The 26,805-nt window shown below is 35.6% G+C and overlaps 1 protein-coding gene across 2 annotated transcripts in view; it reads right to left on the bottom strand.

The window, feature by feature from the left end:
• Positions 1–26,805, bottom strand: part of B4GALNT3 (beta-1,4-N-acetyl-galactosaminyltransferase 3) — a 108,335-nt gene that overhangs the window by 37,327 nt on the left and 44,203 nt on the right. For both annotated transcript variants that reach the window (XM_088141223.1, XM_088141224.1), the window contains exons 2-3: positions 6,517–6,620; positions 3,859–3,936 (exon numbers count right to left, since the gene is read on the bottom strand). In XM_088141223.1, coding sequence (XP_087997349.1) covers positions 3,859–3,936; positions 6,517–6,620 — 182 coding nt within the window. The remainder of the gene's footprint in view (positions 1–3,858; positions 3,937–6,516; positions 6,621–26,805) is intronic.

Raw genomic sequence — 26,805 nt, 5'->3', positions numbered from 1 at the left:
ACCTGACCTACTGAGGAAAGGAAAGAGAAAGAAAACAACAAGCAGAGTAATGAAGCAAGTAAAGAACAAAGCAATCTAAGAAATGTGGCCCTGGACCTGTGAAGACCAATAAGTGACCTGGTTTGAAACCAGACCAGTCTGGAAGCCAGCCACTAAGTGAAAATCACTCAAACAAGCAAGACTTATCCCAGCAAGAAGTCCAATAACCAGTGACGTGCAGCTGAGTCAGGAAGGACACTGACTGCTACAAAAAGGAGGATCAGAGAGGAAATTAGCTGGGGAGAACAACACATGTACAGGTAGTCCCCGGGTTAAGAACGCCTGGTTTAAGGATGACCCATAGTTAAGAACAGAACCTATTGTAGCAAAATGTGAGTTAAATGCACAATGATACGAGATAAATACCCAATGGTTCGAGTTCATTACACAATACTACTTATGCAGTATTATACAATAATACTGTTCCGACTTACATACAAATTTGACTTCAGGACAGACCTTGGGAACAGAACTCGTCCTTAAACTGGGGACTGCCTGTACAGTACATACAACATCAGAAGCTGCAGCTCATTTCTTCCCCTCTTAGGCTCCTCGGCCAGTTGCCTGGTGGGGTCTGGTGAATATCTGAGAGCGAAAGTATGGGTGTGTGAATGTGCTGAAGCAAAACTTGGCTACATAGTGCTGAGTAAAGCTAGGGGATTAACAAAATACTTTTTTTTTTTTGGCTATCTTGTCATATAGTGTGGGTTATTCGTTCGTCCTCCATCCCTTAGAAAGTATTGTCTCACTGATGGCCAAATTGACTTCTTTGATCAGAGAAAAGATGATATCAACATTTATTGCTGACTGGAAACCCCTTATGGACTTTTTCATAAAACAGCAAAAAAAAAAAAAAAAAGAACCTACGATTTATGGTTTTGATGATTAGACAGGATAGATTATAGAAAGAAGAGAGTCATGTTTTAACTTTAGAGAAAGAGGTAAATTTATAATTGTATTTATAACTGCTGTAAAGAAGATCAGAAGCCACTTCTTTGTATCTTTTTTTCCCCTATTTTTCTTTGACTTTCTTTTCCTTTCTTGCTCTTTTACCTTTCTCTTTGATTTATTCCTCTTTTTTCTTCCTTACTTTATGTTAGTTTGTATTAGTTCTTATCATATACATACATACATACATACATACATACATACATACACATACACTGAAAGGAATGTGAACGTGTTCCCCAACCACCAAGCAAGGCTACATTGCCAGCAATCTCAAGATGCCCATTCTCAGCTGCTCATGATCTGTGGAGCGTAACACATGGGGAGAGTTGGTAATGCATGGTGAAAGAGAGACTAATTGACGCTAAGTGAGATATAACAAAGCAACCCTCATAACTTGTTGGGAATGGCCCTTTTCAACCCCATAGTTGCTATGAAGGAAGAAAGGAAAAGCTTTGTCCTTTTTTTAAAAAAAATGGTCTGGCAGTTCACTATCTCTGGAGCAAATCAGCTGTATGTAGTATGGAGAATGTGAAAATGCCAATGAAGATAAATTAGACGACAAGGAGCCTGGAAGAATGGAGACATTGTGTTGGTGCTTAAAGAATGTTTAGAACAATATTTTTAAGATTCTACCCACTGAAGCTTGTATATATACTGCTTTAGATTACTTTCACATAATTTTAAGCCACAATAGATGCAACGGAAACCATGTACTTGTGAAACTATTATGTAAGAAATCTGAGGAACAAACTCTTCTGCTGTCTTTAGTTACAGCAATTCAAAACATAAAAAGAAGCCCAAGATTTTTTATAGAATTAAATAATGCATCTTTTAGTACTATCCATGGTTCTGTTACAAGAGGAGGATGAAAGAGGCACTCAAGTTTCAAATTTCAGTTCAGGACAGCATTTAAGGATATGATTAAGACCTGCACTTTAATAAACATATCTGCAACAGGGATAGTCAATATAATGTTCATAGACACCAATTGCTCATGGATGCCTTTTTTTTGGCATCTATCAGATTCCCTGTCCTCCCTTTTAAGTTTATAAACATCACTTTCATTCACTAGAAATAAGGAAATGAGAAGCTGGCATAGTGCAAAGCAAAGCTCTAGCTTCTACATTTTTATTTATAAAAAATATCTCTAGGCTCAAAATAGGTCTGTAGGCAATCTTAGTCAGTTGTAGCACAGTGCATTAGTTGGAAATTGCCAGTCCCTAACTCCATAACATCTATTTCTGAAGCACCCACAATTTACTCCCAAAACTACAAATATTACTCTCAAAACTACAAATATTCTGACATGACCCCAAAATTACTTATCTCTGGCCTGCAGCATCCTGAATAAATACTGCTTTCTGTAACTTAACCTTGGATAAATATGAGAACTCAATTTCACTTACAGCTTATGAGATAGAGATTCCCTTTTTAAACTCCCAGTCTAATTTGGAAGACTTCTAAGTTGTTCCAGTGCTGATCTAAGTACTAACAAAAATTCTGACCTTAAAGGTTTTTATATAAAAGGTCAGGTATAATTTGCAGTTTTTGAAACATGTAGGATGTTGAACTATGATGAAGGACATATTTACAGGTAGCTAGACTAAGCTTCCCTAATCTGGTGCTCAATACATCTGGTGGGACTTGGTTGGAGAATACCAATTTAGGTTATCATGGGAACAAGCTTTGAAAGTGAACTGAAATCCATAGTGGCGAAGAAAGACATGTAACATTCAAGGGGTGGGAAACTAATGTAAAATACAGACCATGCTTTCCCCACCTGGCAACCCCAAATGCATTGGGACTGTAACTTCCAGAATTCTGAGCCAGCATAGCCAACTGGTTGCACTAAAACCATTTTGGGACAAATACATCTGCAAATATAGGAATATTTAATTCCAGTCTTTCAACCGATCACAAAATACTAGAAAGAGAATTGAATAAAGTTCCTTTAACTATAATCTTATGTCTTATCTTATAATAATAATAATTTATTAAATTTATATGCCACCCGACTCCCAGCTACTCTGGGCGCCACATAAATTATCTTGCCCCAAAGGTATGTTCACTTTATACACTAATGATCTTTCAATATCAGCCCTTTCTCCTAATTTTCTACACCCAAAAATGGCTAAGTGGCAAGAAGAGAAAAAACAAAATAAAACAAAAAGTCTCCACATCTTCCATCACAGATGCTTGGTTGCTACAAAACATGTTGAAAACTTTTTTTTATATAAATCAGCCAGAAACACACACCTTTTTTTCAAAGTATCACTCAAATGTGAGATTAAAACAATTGCCTATTACCTTCCTGGCCCCTTTTTAAGTAATAAGGTTCACTATGCAATAAAATACTTAGACAAGTGGGGAGAAAACAACAAAGAGATCACGGATCTCCCTGTAAGTGGTTTGTGAAGAAATACGCATTGTTCATGTAACTATAAAGCACTGCAAATATTAACAGAAATTTAAGATGAAGGAACAAACCAAACAAGCTGTATAACCAATGGAATTCAGTTTTCTTGTTACTGGTAAAAAAGCTGAATTAGTAACCACTGGGGAGAAGAATCTTACAAAGGATTTCCGTAGGTGGGACATGAATTAAGACTCTTGGAGGGATGTTTTTGGATTGCATTAACTACATTCTCCAGAATTTTCAGTTTGTACTTCTGCCCATATTTCCAGAGACAACTTTATAGCTAGGAGGTTTTTTGTATATTTTATTTTTATTTTATTTATTGAATTTCTCCCCCGCCCATCTCCCCCCAATGGCGGAACTCTGGGTGATTCACACAAAACATATAAAAAGTTGTGTATATTGTAGCTATACAACTTTACAGCCAAGAGATTTTTTTTATGTAGATTAACCTTGGGGTTCCAGGAAACAGTGTTGTCCAGTGTTGCAGAACTGGTCCTATTGCTCCAGCTTCTTTGGTGTGTTTGGTTCTAAATTCATCAAAGGGAGAAACAAAAAAGTTGAGGGTTTTGTGCAGCTGAACACAGTATATAAGAAGATTTACAGGTGTTAGGAAATGCTAAATTTGTACACAAATGTTTTTCCAAGATCTATCAGAGACTGCATGATGTAGAAGTTGTATCAATAAGAAAGACTGTCTAGCTAATTTAAACACAGGTCAATGAATAAAAAATCCTGTGGTCATTACAGTCCCAACTGATGAAGTACAGAGAATTGTTTTTAGAAAAAAACCTTACATTTCTTGGAAATGTTTTGGCTAGGTTTATCCAACATGCAAAATGTTAAACCTGGGATAGTGAGACATAATTACTAAATCATATGAAGGCTTCATGTGATGGTTTAATTGATGCGGCAGGCTAAGAAACTATCAAATGCTATTTTAGCTTTCTTTAGTACAATATGAGAACTCAGCCAATGATTTGAAAGGGATCCTGGAATTCATGTAATCAATTTGATCAAATCGGGGTCTGCAATTTAGGATGATTCTACAATATTCCTGAGAGATGATTGTCTTGCTTTCTCCCAGTGAAGAAGAGCCCATGATCTTCAGAGGTCATTTGTTCCACTGTCAGAGAGTTTCACTGTCCCTACTGGGACGCTTCTTCTAATATTTAGCTGAAATCTACTTCCCTGCAATTTTCATCCCTTAACTCTGCCATCTGGAATAGCCAAGAACAACCTTCTCCATGTTTTGCAAATACCTTAGAGATTCAGCATTTAAGGACTGCCATCATATTTCTCATCAATTATTTATATTTAAATATATATTACATTTACGTCTATATAATTTCATCTTCATTTTGAACAAATGTTCCAGCTAGTCAAGGTTGTTTTGGATCCTGGTACTGCCTTCTAAACCTTTAGCCAACTCCTACATTTGAGTAACTTGCCAGTTTGATAAACAACTCATCCACATCTTCATCCAGATTCTTCATTAAAACACTGAGCAGCACAGGCTTGGACTGTGCCTTATGAAATTGCTCCAATTAAAGTATTAGGAAGTTTTGGTTGGAATCTGCCTTCTAGCAAGTAAATATATTATTTTGCATTCTGGAATGAGAGAGAGTTGGTCTTGACTTATGTGACATTCTTTGACATCATTTTTCCTCAAGGTTAAACTTACTCAGCTATCTTCCTAGATCTTAGTTTCATGTTTTGTTATGCTTCTCTGAAGCTGTTCCAGTCTCTCTAGATCAGTGTTTCTCAACCTTGGCAACTTTAAGATGGGTGGACTTCAACTTCCAGAATTCCCCAGCCAAGCTGGCTGAGGAATTCTGGGAGTTGAAGTCTACCCATCTTAAAGTTGCCAAGGTTGAGAAACATTGCTCTAGGTCCTTCCTAAAGTGTGGTGTCCAGAATTGAACAAAGTACTTGAGGTAGGAACTGGCCAATGCAACCTGGAATGGAGTTACTACTTTCTGTTATTTGGAAATTATATCCTATTATAATGCTAAAATTTTCCTTTTTTTTTCTCCAGCCATATCACACTACTGGCTCATATTTAATTTGCAATCATAACATCTTTTTCACAAGTACCATGACTAAGCCAGTTATCCCCCTCCTATACCTGTGTATTTGACTTTTATTTCCTCCTTCTTTCACCCATCCATGATCATTTTCAGTTTCCTCTTGAGTAAGTCCCCTGCACAGCTCATTACCATGTTTAATCACCCACTGCTCATTTTTAGTTTTCACAGAACACAGTTTGCAGTTGTGCCATCAGCATTTCAGTATTTAGAATCTCCCATTTGTGATATCATGCTTTTCATTTTCTGTTTATCTTGGGAAATAAGTTAACTATGCTGAGCATTCAATAAAATGAAAATAATGAAGATTATGAGGTCAAAATGGTTGAAATGCTCCATTCCTCTCTGAAAATACTGCCTTATATTTGGAACCTGAGCCAACTGTCTCTGGGCAAATGCAAATATAGCTACCAGCTGCTAACTCTGGTTAGGCTTCTTCCTTTATCTTTACTACAGTTTAGGCAACTAAGAGGAAAGAAGAAGAAGAAGAAGAAGAAGAAGAAGAAGAAGAAGAAGAAGAAGAAGAAGAAGAAGAAGAAGAAGAAGAAGAAGAAGAAGAAGAAGAAGAAGAAGAAGAAGAAGAAGAAGAAGAAGGTGCCATATTCATTTTGATGTGTAGCCTACCCTTACTATAAAGCTGGGAGGTAAGAAAATATCTTATCTTCCAGCAAAATATATCTGTCTTTTCAAACTCAACAATGAAGAACTAAGCTAGTCCAAAAAGGTCTGAAAACAACTTATGCCTGGTGTTGTGGCAGGGAACGGTTTGCTTTCGGCCCCTGCTGGATTTACCTGATGTGTGATAATTACATAATAGCCATCAATAGGAGCTCTGTGCAGCTATTTTAATTGCATCCAATAGAGAAAGTTGAGTTTTATCTGTTTAATGTGAACATGATTCCTTTTTTTTCCCTTTTCTTTTGGTAATTTGTCGGATGTATTTTTTTAATGCATGGCTTTATTGACATACTTCAACACTGAATATGTTTAAGAACATTTCTTAACCCACATAAAGCTGTTTACCTGAAAGTTTGTCTTTATGGGTAAAGAGAACTGAAGACCTGGATCAACTCTTGGTTTGTTTTGGCCTTCCAGGGCTCTGGCCAGTTCACTCCAGCTTCCATATCCTGCACAAACAAAGAAGATACTGAAATAAAATGTCTGGTTAAAAAAGTAATGGCAATATAATTACCATGGAAGTATGAATCCTTATACCCTTTTATTTGATGCAATGAAAACACGGTCCATATTTTTTAAAAGTGACAGCACATAAACAACATTGTTAAAACTTCTTCAACTGAAGGACTACCAATTCTACAATATGACCCACAGTATAACTTTAGTGCCAAATAAGTGCTAATCTGGTAAAAGTCCCTTTCATATGTCAACAGGTAAGATATGGATTAAACCCTGAAAATCCTATATAACCATGGACATTCCTAAAACTACAACAAGCTTAGGATGGCTGTCAATAGATAAATTATAAAAGATTTAAGCTGACAATACAATTGGCTCTTGTGGAACCCCAAATTAAGCATTTTTTATTTTAATTTTTTTAAATGCAAAAATCTCATGAGCTCACCCATGAGACTGCAGTATCCTTACTTGAGATCTTGCAAGACCTGTATCATTTAACACCTATTTTTGGGTGTTTCTGACATTGTACACAGTTCCTGAATATGGATTAGCAGAATATAGTTTTCAGGTTGTATGTAACAGTCTCTTTACAACTCTTGCTTGATTCAATGAGCTATAAACTAAAAAATAAGAAAGTGAAAAGCCTCCTAATTTTTAATGTGTATTCAATTTACATTGTTTCAATACAAAATTCCTTTTCTGGAACCTGACTGAAGGCTCCTCTCCACTATGGGTTACAGAAATTAATGAACTACTCTAGCTCTACGTTGTCATCAAGTATCTACATTCAAATAAATGAACAATTCATATGGTCTGTGAATATGGCATGTGAGAATTATGGGACCTCGTTTCAAAGAATTCTGTGAAATTTGCCCTCATTAATTTTGCTTTCTTTTGAGTTATCCTCTCCAACGGCTCCACTCCTCTTGATAGATTCTCCTGTGTTGTCAGAACAGGCCCAGGCTTTGAGATACTTATATTTACATTGCTGTGATTCATTACAGAGAAGCTCAGCCTGGTGGATCTTGGTTCATGGGAAATCTGTGTCTTGTACTTCTGTTGGTTGAAGAATTCAATTAATACTAGAAAGATAATAAACTACTGGGACTACGAGGAAAGAGAAGAGAGTCCTGGATTATTGCACAAAGATCAGAATCTGATTCTCTTAAGGGAATTGTTCCCCCAAATTGCTCCCACATATGTCTGTCTGATTGCTAGGTCACCACCCAACATGTAATTCATGTGGGTGTCTGCAAATCGGCCAGTGTGTAACAATTTGCACGCTACAAGATGGATCAGGTGATTAGAACAGTGATGCTGTTGATCCCTTATTCTAACCCACTATGAACCCAGTTCAGAGCCATCACGTCTAACCAGTCTGTGATTGACAAAATAAAACATTTTTCTTTTTTGTTAAGTGTGTACATAGTAAAATATGTACTTTTCAGCTTGAAGGCTCATTTGAATTATTCTCACTCACCTTAAAAGCAGCTATTCTAAATTTATTTATTTAAACACAGTGTACAATCCTATTAGACAGGTACCTATGGAAAAGATTGTTTGATTCCTAAATCTGTCTTGACATTTGTAAGAGGTATTAACAGTATTGGTATCACAGGCCGATGTAGTCTTATTCACTCCAGTAACACAGACCAACTGTCATAGTATTAGGAAACCGGAGAAATAGAAATTGGATCTGAGAGAGTCTCATTACGAATTCAAGAATTTCCTGTTGAAATTAAGTCCCTTGTTCAACCACATTTAAGGAATATATGATAATGCCATTTATAAAACAGAATGAATGTATTCAGTAAGTATGCAATTAACTATGTGACCAGTGTTTCATATGTGAAACACTGCAATTGCAGCATTGTAATTATAATGTGTAAGGCTAGTAGATCTGGGCTGTCAACATCCAGACAACCTCTAGGTAGCAGCAAAGATTGACAGAGGAAACTCTAGCATCCAAATTAGTGTAGACCATAGGATAAAGATTTTGTTCCTGGAGAATTAATCAGAGAGAATGTCCCCTTAAAAGGGCTAATTGAAGAATTGGAATCTTCCCTAAGGGAGGGAAAAGTTGCCACTTTCTTCTCTAACAAAGGCTGGTGAACTTTTGGCAACTATAATGATAATCAGAATGAATCAAAGCCTGTCAAAATTCTACTGTTTCCCTTCGAAGAATTCTTTTTTGATGAGGAGACTAATTTTTCATAAGGTTAACATATGTTTCCCCTGGGAAAATACAGGCTATGTTCACACATTGTGCTAAACTATGGCTTGTCAATTATAGTTTACTGCATAAATCAAAATGGACTGGATTCACACAATAGGCTAAACCATAATACATGAATTCCAAAAAACAATTATTGAAGTTACGACCATGCAAACTGCATTATGATTTGGTAAATTGTATGACTCCAGCCATTGCGGCTTGTATATCCTAGTTTATTGCGTAACATACTGTATGAGCCCCCTAATATCTGTTTATTTTTTTAAAAACATGGTTAAAACAAGCCACATTCCAAGTTAAAACTTGGGGGTTTCCTTGTTTGTGACTTCGTGTATTTTGTGAACCCAATCACTGTGGTTTGTTTGGTCAACTATTGGTTATAAAATCTTTTCTAAGCAAGTTGTGAGAACTAATCTTAAGAGTTTGAGAACTATGATCTCTAATAATCCCTTCCTGCAAATCTTTCAATACTTAGACAGAATTACACAACTGACTCCTCCTATAATGAAGAATTAACTTATTTCTCCTCCTCCTCCTCTCTCTCTCTTATAAAACTGGGAGAGTTAGAATCACTTCATCATGCCTGCCATCTTTTATCTTTATTTTTTTATGTTTTATTGATTTTATTGTAATTTCTTTTATTGTTATGAGCCGCCCAAAGTGGTTAAGATAATAATTGTTGTTAATAATAATATAATAATAAATGGGGCTAGGAAGTTTGTTGTTCAGTGTATTGTGAGAACCCAGCCATTATAGTAGCACATTGTGTAAACTGGGCCATCATGTTAAACCATAATTTGTTTGGATATAGCTTACGAAGGCACCAATTGTGTTTATTTATAGAACACATGTTCCCATCCAACAAGTCTGTTGGGCAGAGGTGAAGTTAATTATGATTAATGTTCCAGATGAATTACAATAGAACCCACATATGATAGAATTAGACCAGAAATAATTTGTGTCCTAATATTCACCACAATGACCATCATTAAGCAAGCAAAGCACATTCAGCCTTGTTAACTGAATGACTGGGCTGTCAAATACTTGTAGGTTGTTTGGTATATCTTAAGAAATAATGTGGAATATGTTCCTTTAATGAGTTATATAAGATCCCTCCTGGTATTGTTACCAACACCAAATTTCTTGGAATTCTCCTGTTTATTTTAGTAACATGAGTTAGTGGAATGTGTTGAGATTATCCATAGATTCAGTATATAGTGTAACATTTAGTAACAAGAATATGTAATATTTATTATTCAACTTTAAAAAGGTCCACAGACATTTGCATATTTCTAAACTAACAGACTTGCTGTTAATTTTAAAAAGTATTAAATGTAATAACAGATTTTTGCTCTTTAGATACACTTTTACTGATAATCTTTAGGCCTGGCTTTTGGAGTATTCCATTTTCATGGGAATACAGTTTACTTAAAATTTTGAGATTATTCTCCTGGCCAAGCAAGTGATATGGTTCCTTGTAACTTAACCAGTCCAGATTATTCTGTAACTATATCTTGTCTTCTTTAACTGAAGTTATTGTTATCTAAACCAGTCACTGTGACTCCTGGAAGATATACTTGGAGAAACACTCAGCACTTCCTTCAGATACATCCTTTCAGTCAAATCTCCCTCTCTTAGCTGGAAAGACCAGCTCCCTCTCTTAGGGAGCTGGTTTCTCCAGAGACCAGCTCCAGCCTTCTTAATTCTATCTCTTCTTCATGATATCAGCTGAGAGGAAGTATTCTGATGTAAAATTATTTGAGTGACAGATTCCACTGACCCAGTTGTCGCAGGGGCCTATGCTTATCAAGTGGGAGGTATAGAAAGATAACCCATACACAGATTCTTATGTCCATAATAGAGACATAAGTGAACAATGCCTGCATTCACAACACACTGACCTTAATTACCAAATTCATTCATTTCTGGGTTCACATAATAATTGAAGAATAAACTAATAGGTCTGATTTATACAACACATTAAGCCACAAAAACAATGAATGTTAAAATTAACCAAGCTGAGCATATTGGGTGAATGTACTCCCTAGGTCTCTAAGGAATCTGGTTAAGCACGTTATGTGAACACAGCCAGTGAATGTCCTGTTAATGTGTGCTGTATATAATAGTAAGCAAACTATCTTGGATATCTGAATCTATCTTCCTACTTACCTTTATTTTCTTTTTAATTTGATTTTATAACTAATGTTAACTTCTTTCTCTCTTGCTGATACATTAGGGCTATTATACCTTGGCTGCAAAAATCCAGATAACCTCTAGGTGGAGATAGGGTTTTCCCTTTGTTACCATCTTGCGGCTGTCTGTTGCCTGGATTTTTGCAGCTCTAATTAAGGTAACCGAAATAGGATGCAGAGGCCAATAAGATTTTAGACTACAGCAGTACTAGAGGTGGGGAAACGTGGAGTTGTGGCAGTTGTAGTTCAACCACAATTGGAGGACCCCTATTTCCCTAAACTGATCTACACAATATTGCATCACAGATATATGGTGTGGACACCATCACCCTCTCTTTTTCCATTCTGTTCATGCAACAAATGAAGCAAAGTTCTTTCACAGAATGAGTTCTTTCACAGACATCATGCCCAGGTCTTTAAAAAGAACAGGCAGGAAGAAATTACAAAGAAAGCCAGCAATGAAACAAGGGCCACACACAGTAGACTGGGTTGTGTTGGGTTTACACACACAAAAAAAGCCTCTGGCGAGCATTTTAAAATGTGGGCACTTGAGCAACACATATTTAAAAGTAAAAAGGACATCACAAGAACTACATTGGTAACACTTTCCTTTTAGATGTGCTGGAAATGATCATCTTCAAATTCTATTATTAGCTGTGCCATATAATAGGAAACACCTGGTTGCAATTTTTAAGAATGCACTTGATCATAACTGAATGTTGGCTTGAACTGCAAAAACTGACTGGCATTCTGGTCTTCCAAAATTTCTTGTCACTCTATCATCAGTTTCGGTTTAAAGATGAAAATAAAGCCACTAAACAGAACCTCTGCAGTCCTAGTGGCAATTTTGCCTTTCATTCCTGCATCACCACAAAAACCTAACATAGCTAATGATAGATTCATGGAGGATTCAAAGAGAAACGAAGGATGGAAGCCAATGCTGCATTTATATCATAGGAAAGAGACGTCGCGTTGTCTGGTTTATTTTAATTTTGTTCCTGTACTATGTTAAGGGCTCGGAACAGATACAAAGGCTGGAGCTTTGCAACATTCTAAGTCAGTGTTTCTCAACCTTGGCAATTTTAAAATGTCTGGACTTCAACTCCCAGAATTCCCCAGCGAGCATGCTGGGGAATTCCCCATGCTGGCTGGGGAATTCTGGGAGTTGAGTCCAGACATCTCAAAGTTTCCAAGGCTGAGAAACACTGCTCTAAGCAAAGGGCTTTCAGCTATAGCTTTCTAGCTTCCATTGGGCCCCTTCAAAGGTTGCTACCTATTTTTAATTTAATTTAAATTTAATTATTTAATTAAAAGGAAGATTTAATTTTTAATTTTTAAATTTAAATTAAATTTAATTATTTAATTAAAAGGAAGAAAATGATTGAATGCATGTTTACTTTAATTTGGATTAAATTTGAATGTAAATTAAATTAACATAAATTTTTGTTTTAGCTCAATCCTACTTTATTCTTCCTGTGGGGAGTGTGAGCCAAAGCATGCCACTCAGAGGTAAATGTGGCACTCAGCCTGAAAAAAACCAAAATTATACACTTCTGCATTAAACCACAGGTTATATTCAAACCACATACTTGCTTACTCATGATTACCCTTATATAAAACACAACTGGCAGGGTTCATACAATAGGCTAAGCTACAAGCAAACCTAATTTTGGCTGAGCATGTTGTATGAACCCAGCCACTGTTAGTTCATAACCACAATGCATGGGTTGGAGTGTTGCATAAAGCTCATCCATTTTCATTTATTTAAGGATGGTTAAGCAAGCCCTGCTTTAGTGAAAAATACAGCTGATGTATCTCTAGCCCAATGTATCCTTGGTCAGGTTTGTATTATACTAATGAGAGATGAAAGCACCAAAGAGATAGATAGGTTAACACTCTTGCATGGTTACTTCCAATTTCACTGATCTTGGCAAGAACAACTAATCACAAGAATAGGGTGATCCAATGTGAACAGCCCATCTGTGCAGAAGTGTATGCAATATGGAAAATAATCAAGTGATAATGGGGCCTAACTAACTAAATCTGTTAACATGTGAAAGATACTATACTCTCATTTTACCTGTAGCTATGTCTACTATTTACCAATCTCAGAGCCTCATGGATCAAAATGTTATGCTGATATTGTTATGCTGACATTGTTAGACTGATATATCAATTATGCACATATGCAATTGTTGATGATGGCTTGAATGGAAATATTCCAAATGGCTGTTCGTTTTTAGTTGTACCTACACAGGCTTCAGGAAAGATAGGATGTGACTTGTGAGATTTAAGTGACAAAATAGCTCTGAGCTAGAGAACAAAAATGGTTTCACTCAGATAATCCAATAATTACTGTATATACTGTATAAATACAGATCAACTAGACAAGGAAAAGAACAGATTTGACAAGAAGATGCTCCTTTCCTGAGCTGAATCAGGCTAGAATACATCATTCTTTAAGGACAAAACTTATATGGAGGTATGGAGAAATGAAGAGACTTCTGGGGGAGGTATGGCGAACTGAAGATGGTTCTACAAAAGCAGAGCTGATGACTATGGCAAGGACCAAGGAACCAGTGAGTAGATCAGTTCCTTGGAACCTCTCTGGATAAGAAGAGGAGGGGAGATTGCCCACATGTGCTCCGGATGGCTACTCCTTGTGACGAGATTGCAGGACAGTGGTTTTTCATGGGTTTGAGTACCAAGAGATGATGGGATTAGCCGTCTTGCTCAAAACTGGGGCGGAGACTTTTAAAGGACGCGAAGTTCACAAAGCTCACTTTCTAATCACTTTCGGAAATTGCTCATTAACTACTTCTAAGCTATTAGAGACCTTTGGAACGACTAGTTTGAAAACACCGGGTGAGTCTGCCTTCAATCCTGAATGAAAGAAAATTTTAATCATAAGCTTAAGAATTTAAAGAATCTGAAATAAACAGAAAAAAGCTAGACAAGATTTTGATCTTAGAAAGTTATAAACGGACTAAGGGTCCAGATAAAATTGGAATACTGAAACTTTTACAATAAGATTTTGGAATTAATTATAAAGTACAAACAACTTCTTGTGGGAAATAGATTCTGTTTCGGTTTTTACAAGATGTAACATACAGTTGTGTGAAAACAAAAGTACACCCTCTTTGAGTTCTAAGGTTTTACGTATCAGGACATAATAAAAATCGTCTGGTCCTTAGCAGTTCTCAAAAGTAGGTAAATACAACCTCAGATGAACAACAACACATGACATATTATACCACGGCATCATTTATTTTACAAAAAGAAAGCCAAAATGGAGAAGCCATCTGTGAAAAACTAAGTACACTCTTACTGCTTCCATAGGTATGAAAGGCTAAGTAGCAGCCAGGGGCTGCTAATCAAATGCCCTTGATCAATTGATCATCAGCAAGTGTGACTACCTCTACAACAGATGAAGTTTTAGGAGTTTGCTGGTCTCGAGCATTGAGGTGTGTGTTAACACAATGCCAAAGAGTAAAGACATCAGCAATGATCTTAGAGAAGCAATTGTTGCTGCCCATCAATCTGGGAAGGGTTATAAAGCCATTTCCAAACAAATTAAAGTCCATCATTCTACAGTGAGGAAGATTATTCACAAGTGGAAAACATTCAAGACAGTTGCCAGTCTTCCAAGGAGTGGAAGTTCCCAGCAAATTCACCTCAAGGTCAGACCATGCAATGCTCAGAGAAATTGCAAAAAATCCAAGAGTTACATCTTAGACTCTACAGGCCTCAGTTAGCATGTGAAATGTTAAAGTTCATAACAGTACAATTAGAAAAAGACTGAACAAGTATGGTTTGTTTGGAAGGGTTGCCAGGAGGAAGCCTCTTCTTTCTAAAAATAACATGGCAGGATGGCTTAGGTTTGCGAAGTTGCATGTGAACAAATCACAAGACTTCTGGAACACTGTCCTTTGGATAGATGAGACCAAAGTGGAGATGTTTGGCCATAATGCACAGTGCCAGGAGGGGTGATGATTTGGGCTTGTTTTGTAGCCACAGGACCTGGGCACCTTGCAGTCATTGAGTCGACCATGAACTCTGTATACCAAAGTATTCTAGAGTCAAATGTGAGGCCATCTGTCCTACAGCTAAAGCTTGGCCGACATTGGGTCATGCAACAGGACAATGATCCCAAGCACACCAGCAAATCTACAATAGAATGGCTGAAAAAGAAAAGAATCAAGGTGTTGCAATGGCCCAGTCAAAATCCAGACCTCAACCCGATTGAAATGCTGTGGCAGGACCTCAGGAGAGCTGTGCATAAACAAATGCCCGCAAACCTCAATGAACTGAAGCAATGTTGTAAAGAACAGTGGGCCAAAATTCCTCCACAATGATGTGAGAGACTGATAAAATCATACAGAAAATGATTACTTCAAATTATTGCTGCTAAAGGTGGTTCTACAAGCTATTGAATCATAAGGTGTACTTAGTTTTTCACACATGGCTTCTCCATTTTGGCTTTCTTTTTGTAAAATAAATGATGCCGTGGTGTAATATGTCATGTGTTGTTGTTCATCTGAGGTTGTATTTACCTACTTTTGAGAACTGCTAAGGACCAGATGATTTTTATTATGTCCTGATACGTAAAACCTTAGAACTCAAAGAAGGTGTACTTTCGTTTTCACACGACTGTAGATAAGCAGTTTTATGATTTCAAAAACTATACACTACAGGGGACTAAAGATTTTAGGTAGAGGAAAAATATAAAGGCCTGTAAGATGATGCAAAATATTATGACAAAAATACTGAAGGAGACTTCTGAGGAATGGAATCAGGAAATAGTAGCCGCGAGACTTCCGGTGGATGAGCAGGGTGACTGGGCGAGAATAGAAGAGCTCGCACAGGGAGAAGAACTGCATTGCGGAAAAGTACCGGTCTTCACGAAGTTCGGAGAACGAGCGAAAGACGGCAGGAGCGCAGGGGAAGAGCGCTTCTGATAGAGGCTCCCTGCGGCTTCGGGATGGCGAAAACAGCAGAGTATTTGCCTTTTGACTCTGCTGTATTAAGAACGAGCCGGGAAGCCATGAGACTGAAGGGAGGAAATCTACGAACTGCGTGTAAGCAGCCTAACCGCTAAGACAGCGTCGCCAGCTCTTCTACTTATAAATATTTAACTGAACAAAGAAAGAACTTAAAGAAAACTTTCCAGAAGAGGAATATCCTATAAGATTCTGAATGAAAACTTTTCCGTCTTGGATTAAGAATAGACATTGAAAACCATTTAATTAATTATTTCTGGTCACCATCTTTTTCAAGGAAAAGTGAAACTGACATGCAGACTGATATTGAGACTTAAAGAACAAATAACTAAACAAGTTATAGACTAAGGTATAGAGTAAGTTAAGTATATAAGAGGCTAGGGTTTTTTTTCTTCCTTTTTTTTTTTGTTCTATATAAAAAAAAAGTTATTTAGAGGTATAGAAATAAGATATAGAATGTTGTTACAGTTATAGAAATAAGAAATAAGATACTGATCATTTTGTTATTATTATTCAATAATATTATAAGAATATAAAATGAACACAAGAAAGCAGCAGAGAAGGGGATCGGAAATTGGGGAGGGGGAATGGTTAAGGACAATGTTTGAAGATTTTACAAAAAAAACTACACAAAACATAACTCAAAATCTAACAACTTTGTTAGAAAGAAAGATAGATGGCTTTGAAAAAAGACTAGATCAGAAATTTTAAAAAATGGATAAAAGAATCAAAGCCGAAATACAGGAGGTTAGAAATAAAGTGGAGAAAATAGAAGAAGAGAAGGAGAAAGGTCTAGATCATTTAACCTTATTAGAATTAAGAGAAAAAGAACATTGTATAAGGTTAAGAGGGGTAAATGAAAAGAAAAAGGAGAAATAAAGGGGGTAATAATTCAAGTATTGGCTGAATTAATTGAATGGGAAGAGGACAGACTAGAGGCAGAAATTGAAAAAATATATAGAGTTAATTCAAAATATGCCAGTACCTATAAAAAACCTAGGGATATCGTTATTGAATTTGCCAGGAAAAAAACAAGAGAGTTGATAAGTCAAGCCTCATATAATAGAATATTATCTATTGAGGGAAATGATATCTTAATTTTCAAAGAAATACCAGGAAGAATTTTGAAAAAGAGAAAAGAATATAATTTGTTAACAGGAGTCTTAAAAAGAAATCAAATAAACTTTAAATGGGAATTGATGGAGGGTGTAAGTTTCACCTACCAAGATCAAAGATATAAGTTGAATTCTACATTTAAAGCACAGGACTTTTTAGAAAGATTTGGAAAGGATCTCGGCCAATCTAAAGATAGAAGAGAAAGGAAAGATAGCATCGAAGAGGGAAAAAAATCTAGGACTAAGGAAGGAAAGGAAAACTCAAGTTCAAGGGAGTTTGTAAATTTATTGGTAGATGAACGAATTGAGATGTTTGTCATGGAACATTAATGGGGGCAATGCCCCAATCAAAAGGAAAAAAATATTCCATTTTCTAAATAAGAAAAATCCAGAAATTATATGTTTACAAGAAACACACATTAAGAAAAAAGATTTCAAAATTCTGATGAATAAAAAATTGGGATCTGAATTTGTGACTGCAAATGAAAAAAAAAAAAGAATGGGGTGGTTCTTTATGTGAAGGACTATTTAAAGCCTAAATTAATAAAATCTGATGAGAAGGGAAGGTGTATATTGGTAGAAATAGAAGCACGAAATTTAAAAATAATTTTGGTAGGAATATATGCCCCAAATGTCCAACAAAATAAGTTCTATTATGAGATACTACAAATCTGTAATGAACTGTCATACCAAAACTGGATTTTGTTAGGAGATTGGAATGGGGTGACAGATCCAACAATTGATAGAAAATCAGGCTCTCAAATTAAAAAGAATCAAGGAAAACTACCAAAAAATTTTTTTGATTACAGAGAGACTTTGGAGTTACTCGACACATGGAGATTTCAAAATGAAAACGCAAGGGAATATACATTTTATTCAAATAGATTTAAGTCATTTTCGAGAATCGACATGATATGGGCCTCTACTAGTTTAACAAACAAAATTAAAGACACATCCATCCTTCCAAAGTTTCTCTCAGACCACAATCCCGTACAATTAATATTAAATATTCACACCAGAGCTTATAGATGGAGATTAAATGAAGCTCTGTTGAGAAATGAAAAAAAAAGTAGAAGGTTGCAAAAAAAAAATTAAAAGAATTTTTTGAAATAAATTTAAATAATGAGGTAAATATTGATACAGTATGGGATGCAAGTAAAGCATATATGAGAGGCCTTTTTATGTCTTTAAATAGTAATCTAAAAAAGGCTAAACAACAAAAATTTCAAAGTTTAATGGATCCAATTAAGAATAAAGAAAAGGATTTGCAAACTCAACTGAACTATGAGAATTTAAAACAACAACTTAAAACATTACAACAGCAAACAATATATTTATGACAGAAGAAATATAGAAGAAAATAAGATTTAGTAAACAAAAAAACTTTGAACATGCGAATAAGGTGGGAAGATGGTTAGCATTTAAATTAAGGAAAGACAGAGAGAAAAGAAACATTATGAAAATAAGAGAAAATGAAAGGGAGTTATTAGATAATAAAAATATTAAAAAAGCAGTTCACAATTTTTATTCAAATTTGTACAAACAACAAAATATATCAAAGGATAAAATAGAAATATATTTTTAAAAATGCAGTTTAAAGACAATAACGCAGGATCATAAAGAAATTGTTAACAATCCTATCACAATACAAATTGTTAACAATCCTATCACAATACAAAGAAATCAAAAAATTGAAGACGGGGAAAACCCCAGGGCCAGATGGCTTTTCGGCAATATATTATAAACAATTTCAGGAAATGTTGATTGAACCCTTTAAGGACCTTTTAAATTCGATATTAATGGGTAAAAGAAATCCTACATCTTGGACAGAAGCAAATATTGCTTTAATTCCAAAAGAAAATCAGGATCTAACCTTATGCAAAAATTATAGACCCATCTCACTATTAAATAGTGATTATAAAATTTTCACTACAATTTTATCAGACAGATTAAAGAAAATTCTCCAAGAAATAATAAATAAAGATCAAAATGAATTTTTACCTCAAAGAAATATTAAAGACAACATAAGAACAGTAATAAATTTAATTGAATATGCTCATATTCATAATGAAAAGCAAATTATGTTATTATTCCTCGATGCAGAGAAGGCATTTGATAATCTGAATTGGGAATTTTTATTTAAAATATTAGAAATTAGAGATTTTGGAGAAAATTTTATAAAAGCAATAAAAGCTATATATATAACACAAAAGGCTAAGATTATAGTTAATCAAGATGCAACAGAGGATTGCATTATAGAAAAAGGCACAAGACAAGGATGTCCATTATCCCCATTATTATTTATTCTAGTTTTGGAGGTACTTACAGATAAGATAAGAGAGGATAAAGATATAAAAGGTATAAAGATTAAAAAGGAAATTTATAAATTGAGAGCCTTTGCAGATGACCTGGTTATTACTCTCCAAGATCCCATAAAGTCAACAGATAAATTACTAAAGACATTGCAAGAATACAAAGAATTGGCTGGTTTTAAAATAAATGAACAAAAGGCCAAAATGATGAATTTGAATATGTCTACAAGGGATCAGAAAATTCTTGAAATTAAATCTGGCTTTAAAAATGTTAAGAAAATAAAATATTTAGGTATTGAAATAGCATCAAAGAATGTTGATCTATTCCAAAATAACTATGTAAAAGTTTGGAACGAAATAAAACAAGATTTAGCAAGATGGGAATGTATGCAACTATCTTTGATGGGCAGAATATCCACGATTAAAATGAATATCTTGCCTAGAATTTTGTTTCTTTTTCAAACTATCCCAATAACTATAACCGACAAAATATTTAGACAATGGCAAAAAGATATATCAAAATTCATATGGAAAGGGAAAAAATCAAGGATAAGATTTATGATATTACAAGATTTAAAAGAAAGAGGAGGCTTAGGTCTACCAGATTTAAAATTGTACTATGAAGTGTGTGGATTGGTATGGTTAAAAGATTGGATTACCTTAAAGAATAGTAAATTATTAAACTTGGAAGGCCATAATAACAAATTTGGATGGCATGGTTATTTATGGTACAACAAGATTGAAGCTAATAAATTATTTACAAACCATGTCATAAGAAAATCACTACTTAAAATCTGGGACAAATATAAACAAATTTTGTTACCTAGTTTACCGCTATGGACCTCGCCTCAAGAGGCTATTTCACGAAATTATAATTGGGAAAATATGAATGGGCTTAAATATGAAGATTTATTAAAATTCAAAGAATCAAAATATTCAATGAAATCAAGGGAAGAATTAACGAGGAAGGGACATGATTGTAATTGGTTTACATATGCCCAGCTAATAGTACAATTCAAAAAAGATACAAAAAGTTTTACATTTTCCAAAAAATTTGACAAATGGGATAAAATACTGCTGAAGGAAGAAGACCATCTTATATCAAAAATTTATAAAAATTTGTTACAAATTAAAACAGACAAATTTAAAATTAAGGATTGTATGATTAAGTGGGAAGAAAATTTTGATTATGAAATTAAATATGAGGAATGGGTAAAGATGTGGACAAAAGACTTAAAAATTACACTTAGTTATAACTTAAAAAAAAACTTCTATAAAATGATGTTTAGGTGGTATATTACCCCAGAAAAATTATGTAAAATGAATAAGAATATAACAAATGTTTGTTGGAAATGTAAAACAGAAACAGGAACATTTTTCCATATGTGGTGGACCTGTAGAAGAGCAAAAAAATATTGGGATGGAATTCATAAGCTTATTGGTAATATGTTAAAGATAAATATAGAGAAAAAGCCGGAATTTTATTTATTAGGATTTATGGACAATCAATTTCATCAGAAACATGGAAAGATATTATTATATCTAATTATTGCAGCCAGAATTGTATATGCACAACATTGGAAAGAAGACTATATACCCACAATAGAAGAATGGACTATAAAAGTTCTTGATTTGGTCCAGATGGCAAAACTTACAGAACAATTAAAGGACAACAATATGGACAAATTTCAAAATAATTGGAAACCCTTCCTGGAGTATATTGAGAAAACACAGAATATACAAATGGATATATTATAATATTGAAATAATAGAATGAAATATAGATATAGAAGCAGTATAGTTAATAACAAATACAGAAAATGTTTATATTATTAGAAATAACTTCCTCAAAAGGAAAGTAGGAAGTCCTTTGTCTGTTTGCTTATTTGGTTTTTTTGTTTGTTTGTTTGTTTGTTTTGTTTTGTTTAAGGCATGTCTTTTGTAAAAAGCTTTTAGATGTCAGTCTGATTTTTATGTTTTATATTGCTTTATGTAATTGTATATTTTATTTGTGTAATAAAATTTTCTTAAAAAAAAGAAAAAGAAAAAGAAAATAGTAGCCACAATAATAAGAATGTCAGTAATGATGTCTGCTTCTATGTCCAAAAGATATTATTGAAGAAAAGTCAGATATAGAACCAATTTTATCTGACAAGATAGAGATGGTATCGAAAGTGGGTTTACAACTGACAGGCCAAGAGAATGGCTTGGAAAAAGATGTGTCACTGAACTTAGAAAAGAAACTGACTGAGGTTTTAAAATTTAAAATGAAACTTAAACTAAACTTAAAGAAAGAAAAGAGAATAGAGAGAAAAAGTAAAAAGTACAAGGAAAAAAAAGAAAAGCAAGAAAAGCAAGAATATAATAAAGAGAAAATAAATATATAAAGAAGCAACTTCCAACCTTCATCACAAGTATAAACAACTTTAGTAACTCCATCCTCTCTAAACTTACAAACATTTTTCTCTTCATTCCATATCCCATCTATAAGACAAGAGAGTGACCTGGATAATTTTTTCCTATTGGTTTTACAAAAGAGACTTGTTAAAGCCTTGAAGAAGTCTCTGTGACGGGACAAAGAAGACATGAAGAGAAATCAATATTTGAATCAACTAGAGATTAAGACTGTTAGAAGTAAAAGGAAGGAATATAAAGTTGGTTTATTTGATCAAGATTAAAATAAGATGTGCTGTTACTTCTGGCTACCCTTTTTGAACTTTCTGCTGACACCAGAATTGAAAACAGGATGTTTTATGGATTTGTTTATAGATAAGAGATGGGAAATGGGATGAAGAGAAAAATGTTTGTAACTTTAGAGAGGATGAAGAGTTACTAAATTTGTTTATATTTGTGATGAAGGTTGGAAGTTGGTTCTTTATATATTTATTTTCTCTTTATTATATTCTTGCTTTTCTCTTTCGCTTTTTTTTTCTTTTTTCTTTTTTCTTTTTCCTTGTACTTTTTACTCTTTCTCTCTATTTTCTTTTCTTTCTTTAAATTTAGTTTGTATTAGATTTTACTATTATAATCAAAGTTCTTAATAAAAATTATATATATACACACATACATATACATATACATATATATGAACAAAGCTTATATGGCTGATGTTGGAAGCCAACTGGCTTTCAATAGAACTTCTTCCTTCAGAACTAACTCAGTTAAGCTCTTGAATATAACAATCAGTCTACCACCACTGCAAGTAGTACATAACTCCCATTCAGGTAGCAACAAATGCAGTCATGTTTTATGCAATTATATTCATATCCAGTGCGTGTGCTGGTAAATGTTTAACAACTGGCCCTGTGAGCTTCATTGCTGCCACTGAACAGCTGATTGACACACTAGGCATAGTGGCTCACCTTTGCTCTCAAACGGCTTGAAAAATTCCAGAAAGTCTAACAATTGGCTCTTACAAGCCAGTACAAACCAGCTCCAACACACCACTGTCTATATCCCTTTTATCTGCCTCTTCTAGAAACTATTATTGGCCATTTCTTGACTCTTCCTGGAGATATAGGGAACAAGCATGAGGGTGCAAGGGAAAATAGCGGAAGAGAAATTCTATCAATTCACCTAAAGCAATTGCATTGTTAGTAAGAGAGCCAGTGTGGTATCATGGACTACAACTGCACAGACAGGTCCAAGTCCCCACTCAGCCATGAAGCTCACTAGCTGACTGGGGTAGTCCCTATGTTTCAGTGTAATCTCTCAGAGGGTTGATCTGAAGATAAAATTGTGGGAAAATACTATGTCTGCTGGGCAGAAATTGGAAGAAAAGTATATCATAGATATAACAAATAATATGTATCCAAAGTAAAGTAAAAAATAATTTAGTTTTTGGTTGACTGCCTGGAGATTAGCTAATGGCTGATACATTATCCAGTCCACGTATTATTGCAGAATTATAGAGTTGAAAGTGACCCCAGAGGTCTTTAGTGAAACCCCTTGATCAGTGCCAAAATCTGCTAGACCAGGGTTCCTCAACCTGGGTGGACTTCAACTCCCAGAATTCCCCAGCCAGCTGGGGAATTCTGGGAGTTGACGTCCATCCATCTTAAAGTTGCTCAGGTTGAGGAACCCTGTGCTAGACCTTCTCTTTGAAGATCTCCAGTGAAGGGAGTATGCCACTTCATTAGGCAACTGGTTCCACTAGTTGACAGTTCTTGCCACCAGAAAATTCCCTCTAATATCTATCCCGAATCTACTTTTCTGTAGTTTAAAGCCATTCCTCTATTCAGTGTCTCCCCTTTATTCATGCTTTATCTCATTCATAATTGCAATATTCGGCACCCCAAACTGGGTTCTGACCAGGCATCTGTGTGAAAAATCAAATGCATTGTCCTTGGAAATTACTCCATACTGAATCAGACTATTGATACATCTGGCCCAGTATTGTTGATATTCTGCAGCCCTGCCTCCGATACCTTCCAGCAGATACCAGAATTTCCAGCAGGAGTGAGAACAACATTTTCATTACGGTCTTTGACCAGCAATTGTGGTGGGAATCTTTTCAGCCCTACTCAGAGACACCAAGGACAAAAATTTGGGCCTTCTGTATTCAAAATACATGTTCTATTGCTGAATTACAGCCTCTCCCTTCTAAATGCTAAGCTTATTTAATCCTGAGAAGCAATGGGACACTCAGTTCTTTCCAGCAAGGACAGTGACCTGATGCCTCTCTGGGGCCTAATCAGAGCTCTCTCCAGATGGAACAAGGAAGTCCGAAAGAATGCTGAGCTTGATTCTGCCACTGCAGTCTTAGTACGCTTAAGGGTAACCAGACTAATAGAAACTACAGTGGCTGCAACAAGGACCACCTAATCTTGTGGGCAGATGGGCGGACATCAGCCACAGGATGGGCAGCCATTAGTTGGGGCAGATTCCAGGGCAGTACCAGGTGAGCCCCAATATTTAGATTGCCAAGAGAGTTTCTGTGCATGTGCCCAGGCATTGTGGCCAGAGGGACTGCAGCTGGAAGTCCCTGGTACAGCAAGGATGCTCTGCTATGGCATAAATATTGGGTGGAAGAAGTTATCAAAAAGGTGTATGTGGTGTGTGGGGAGGGGGAGTACCTTTGAGCACAAATATTTCAACTCTGGCTTGCAGAACCTGAGAATTTTTTAAAAGTTTGCTTATGTATTGGAGCACATGTTTCAAATATATATTCTGTTTGCTGTTCTGCCTAATACAGAGTTTTTGCAGAGAGTTTCCCCTAATATAATGCATTTTCATTCATAGGCCCCTTTATTTTATAGAATTTCACCCCAACTACTTTAAAAAAATGGCAAACCATGTAGTTAAACACAGTGAATACTATTACTATTATTTTATGGTCAAAGATTAAAAACAAGCAAATAAGCAATGTTATGCTTAACCAAAAATTAAGTGTTAAAAGAATGCACTAAAATATGAGTCCATAAGTAAAATGAGCAAACTTACCACATTATTTCATTTTTTAAAAAATTTAAAACGGCCCAGTAGCCAAAGCTCTTTGGGTAGTTTATAATAAAGCACACCAAAAAGGTAAAGAATGTTTTTTTTAAAGTATTTATAAAGTGTGCAATTGTAAAGGTTATAAATTATACATTTTAATTATAATGTTATTATAAAATATACAACCATAGGCCAAAAAACCCCCAGACATTAAAATACAAAATATCCAGCATAACATCTTGTTCATAGTAGAAATTAAGCATACCTGGGTTATGCTCAGATCCAGCATTTTTTAACCACCATTACTATAGCACAGAACCTGGCCACCTTTCTAGAGATTTCACAGTCCTGACGGTTTAATAGGTGGCAGACAATTGCCTGTTGGGACTGGTCCAGATAATTTGTGATTAGAGGAGATATTAACTCCATCCTTCAGGGATAATAGGACATTTATAAAGTAGATGTACAACTGTCTCAAATTTAGTGTCTGATCATGCAGAGAGTTGCTCTTGGTGGAGTATATTAATAAATCTCCCCATCAATATTATTGAAGGCGGAGTGGCCCAGTGTGCCAGAGTGAGATCTTTCTTGAGTGATGGCACAAGTATGTGGTAAAAATATTTGGGGGATCAGAAGTGGATACATGAGGTCTTTGTGGCAGAGATGTGAAGTGTTAAGTCTGTCCGTTTGTAAGTCAAGATCTAGAATTCGCTGCTTAACCTCATTCCAGGTTTTATCTAAGCCCAGTATAAACAGAGATTTGGGGGATAATTTATTTATTTAAAAGACATATACAGCCGCTCATCTTAGACACTCAACTCTGGGCAGTTCATAAACAGTTACATAAATACCAAACATCACACAAAAGATAAAAGCAAAAAATGGCAAAAATGCAAACAAAGAAATCTGGTGCCACAGCCAATCTCTCTTGATGCAGCCATTAGCACCGTCTTCCAACTCCAGCTTCACCTTGTCCAGCACTTGGGGGAACAGCCAGCCTTTGTGGCTTTCCTGAAGGTTAAGTGGGTGGGGACCTGCCAGGTCTCAAGGGGAAAGGAGGACCGCAGGCAAGGGCTGCCAGGGAAAAAGCCCACAGTAAACCAGATGGGATGCTCTTTGCTTCTTCAACAGGGAATTGTGTCTACCAATACAAGCTGGGAGAGAGATTTGCCCTAGTACCTTAACTTGCAGAGCCGCAAATGGGCCTCAGCAAAGATGCATGCAGGTCTTAGCCAGAAAAGGGCATTTGCAGCACAACGAGGAACCTGGAACGGAGATTTCAGAAATGGACGGTTTCTAGCACAAGCAGATCCTTTTGCACACAGCATAATTAGCCTTAGTAACTTAGTTTTGAAAAGTATCAACAACATAGCTTTTTGCTCGCACAACGTAAACACAAATCAGAGTTTCCAGGAAGTGGTTGACTGAAATAAATGTGTAAATATTTAAAGTCCTTCACCTCTTCAATTTGGTTATTAATTTTACAAATATGAGGGCGATTAGTACACTCTCTGTACTCAGACAGTGTACTAATCAGAGAACTCTCTGTTTCAAATGATACCTAAGATGTGGATCTGTGTGTGTGTGCATGCGTGTGTGTATGTATGTGTATATACTGTATGTATGTGTATACACACATACACACAAATACACACACATTTTTTGTGCCTTTGAGTCAATTTTGATTCCTGACGACTACCTGGACTAGTCCCTGCAGTTTTCTTGGCAAGATTTTCAGAAGTGGTTTGCCACTGCCTCTTTCCTAGGGCTGAGAGAGAGTGACGGGCCCAAGGTCACCCAGCTGGCTTTGCGCCTAAGGCAAGACTAGAACTCATGATCTCCTGGTTTCTAGCCTGGTGCCTTACCCACTACACCAAACTGGCTCTT

The sequence above is a fragment of the Python bivittatus genome, unplaced genomic scaffold (assembly GCF_059951505.1).
Source record: "Python bivittatus isolate LINGU-HERP-01145 unplaced genomic scaffold, Pbiv_v1 ctg000330_np1212, whole genome shotgun sequence".
In the NCBI taxonomy this organism is placed as follows: domain Eukaryota; kingdom Metazoa; phylum Chordata; class Lepidosauria; order Squamata; family Pythonidae; genus Python; species Python bivittatus.
This window is presented reverse-complemented; position numbering and strand designations above follow the sequence as displayed.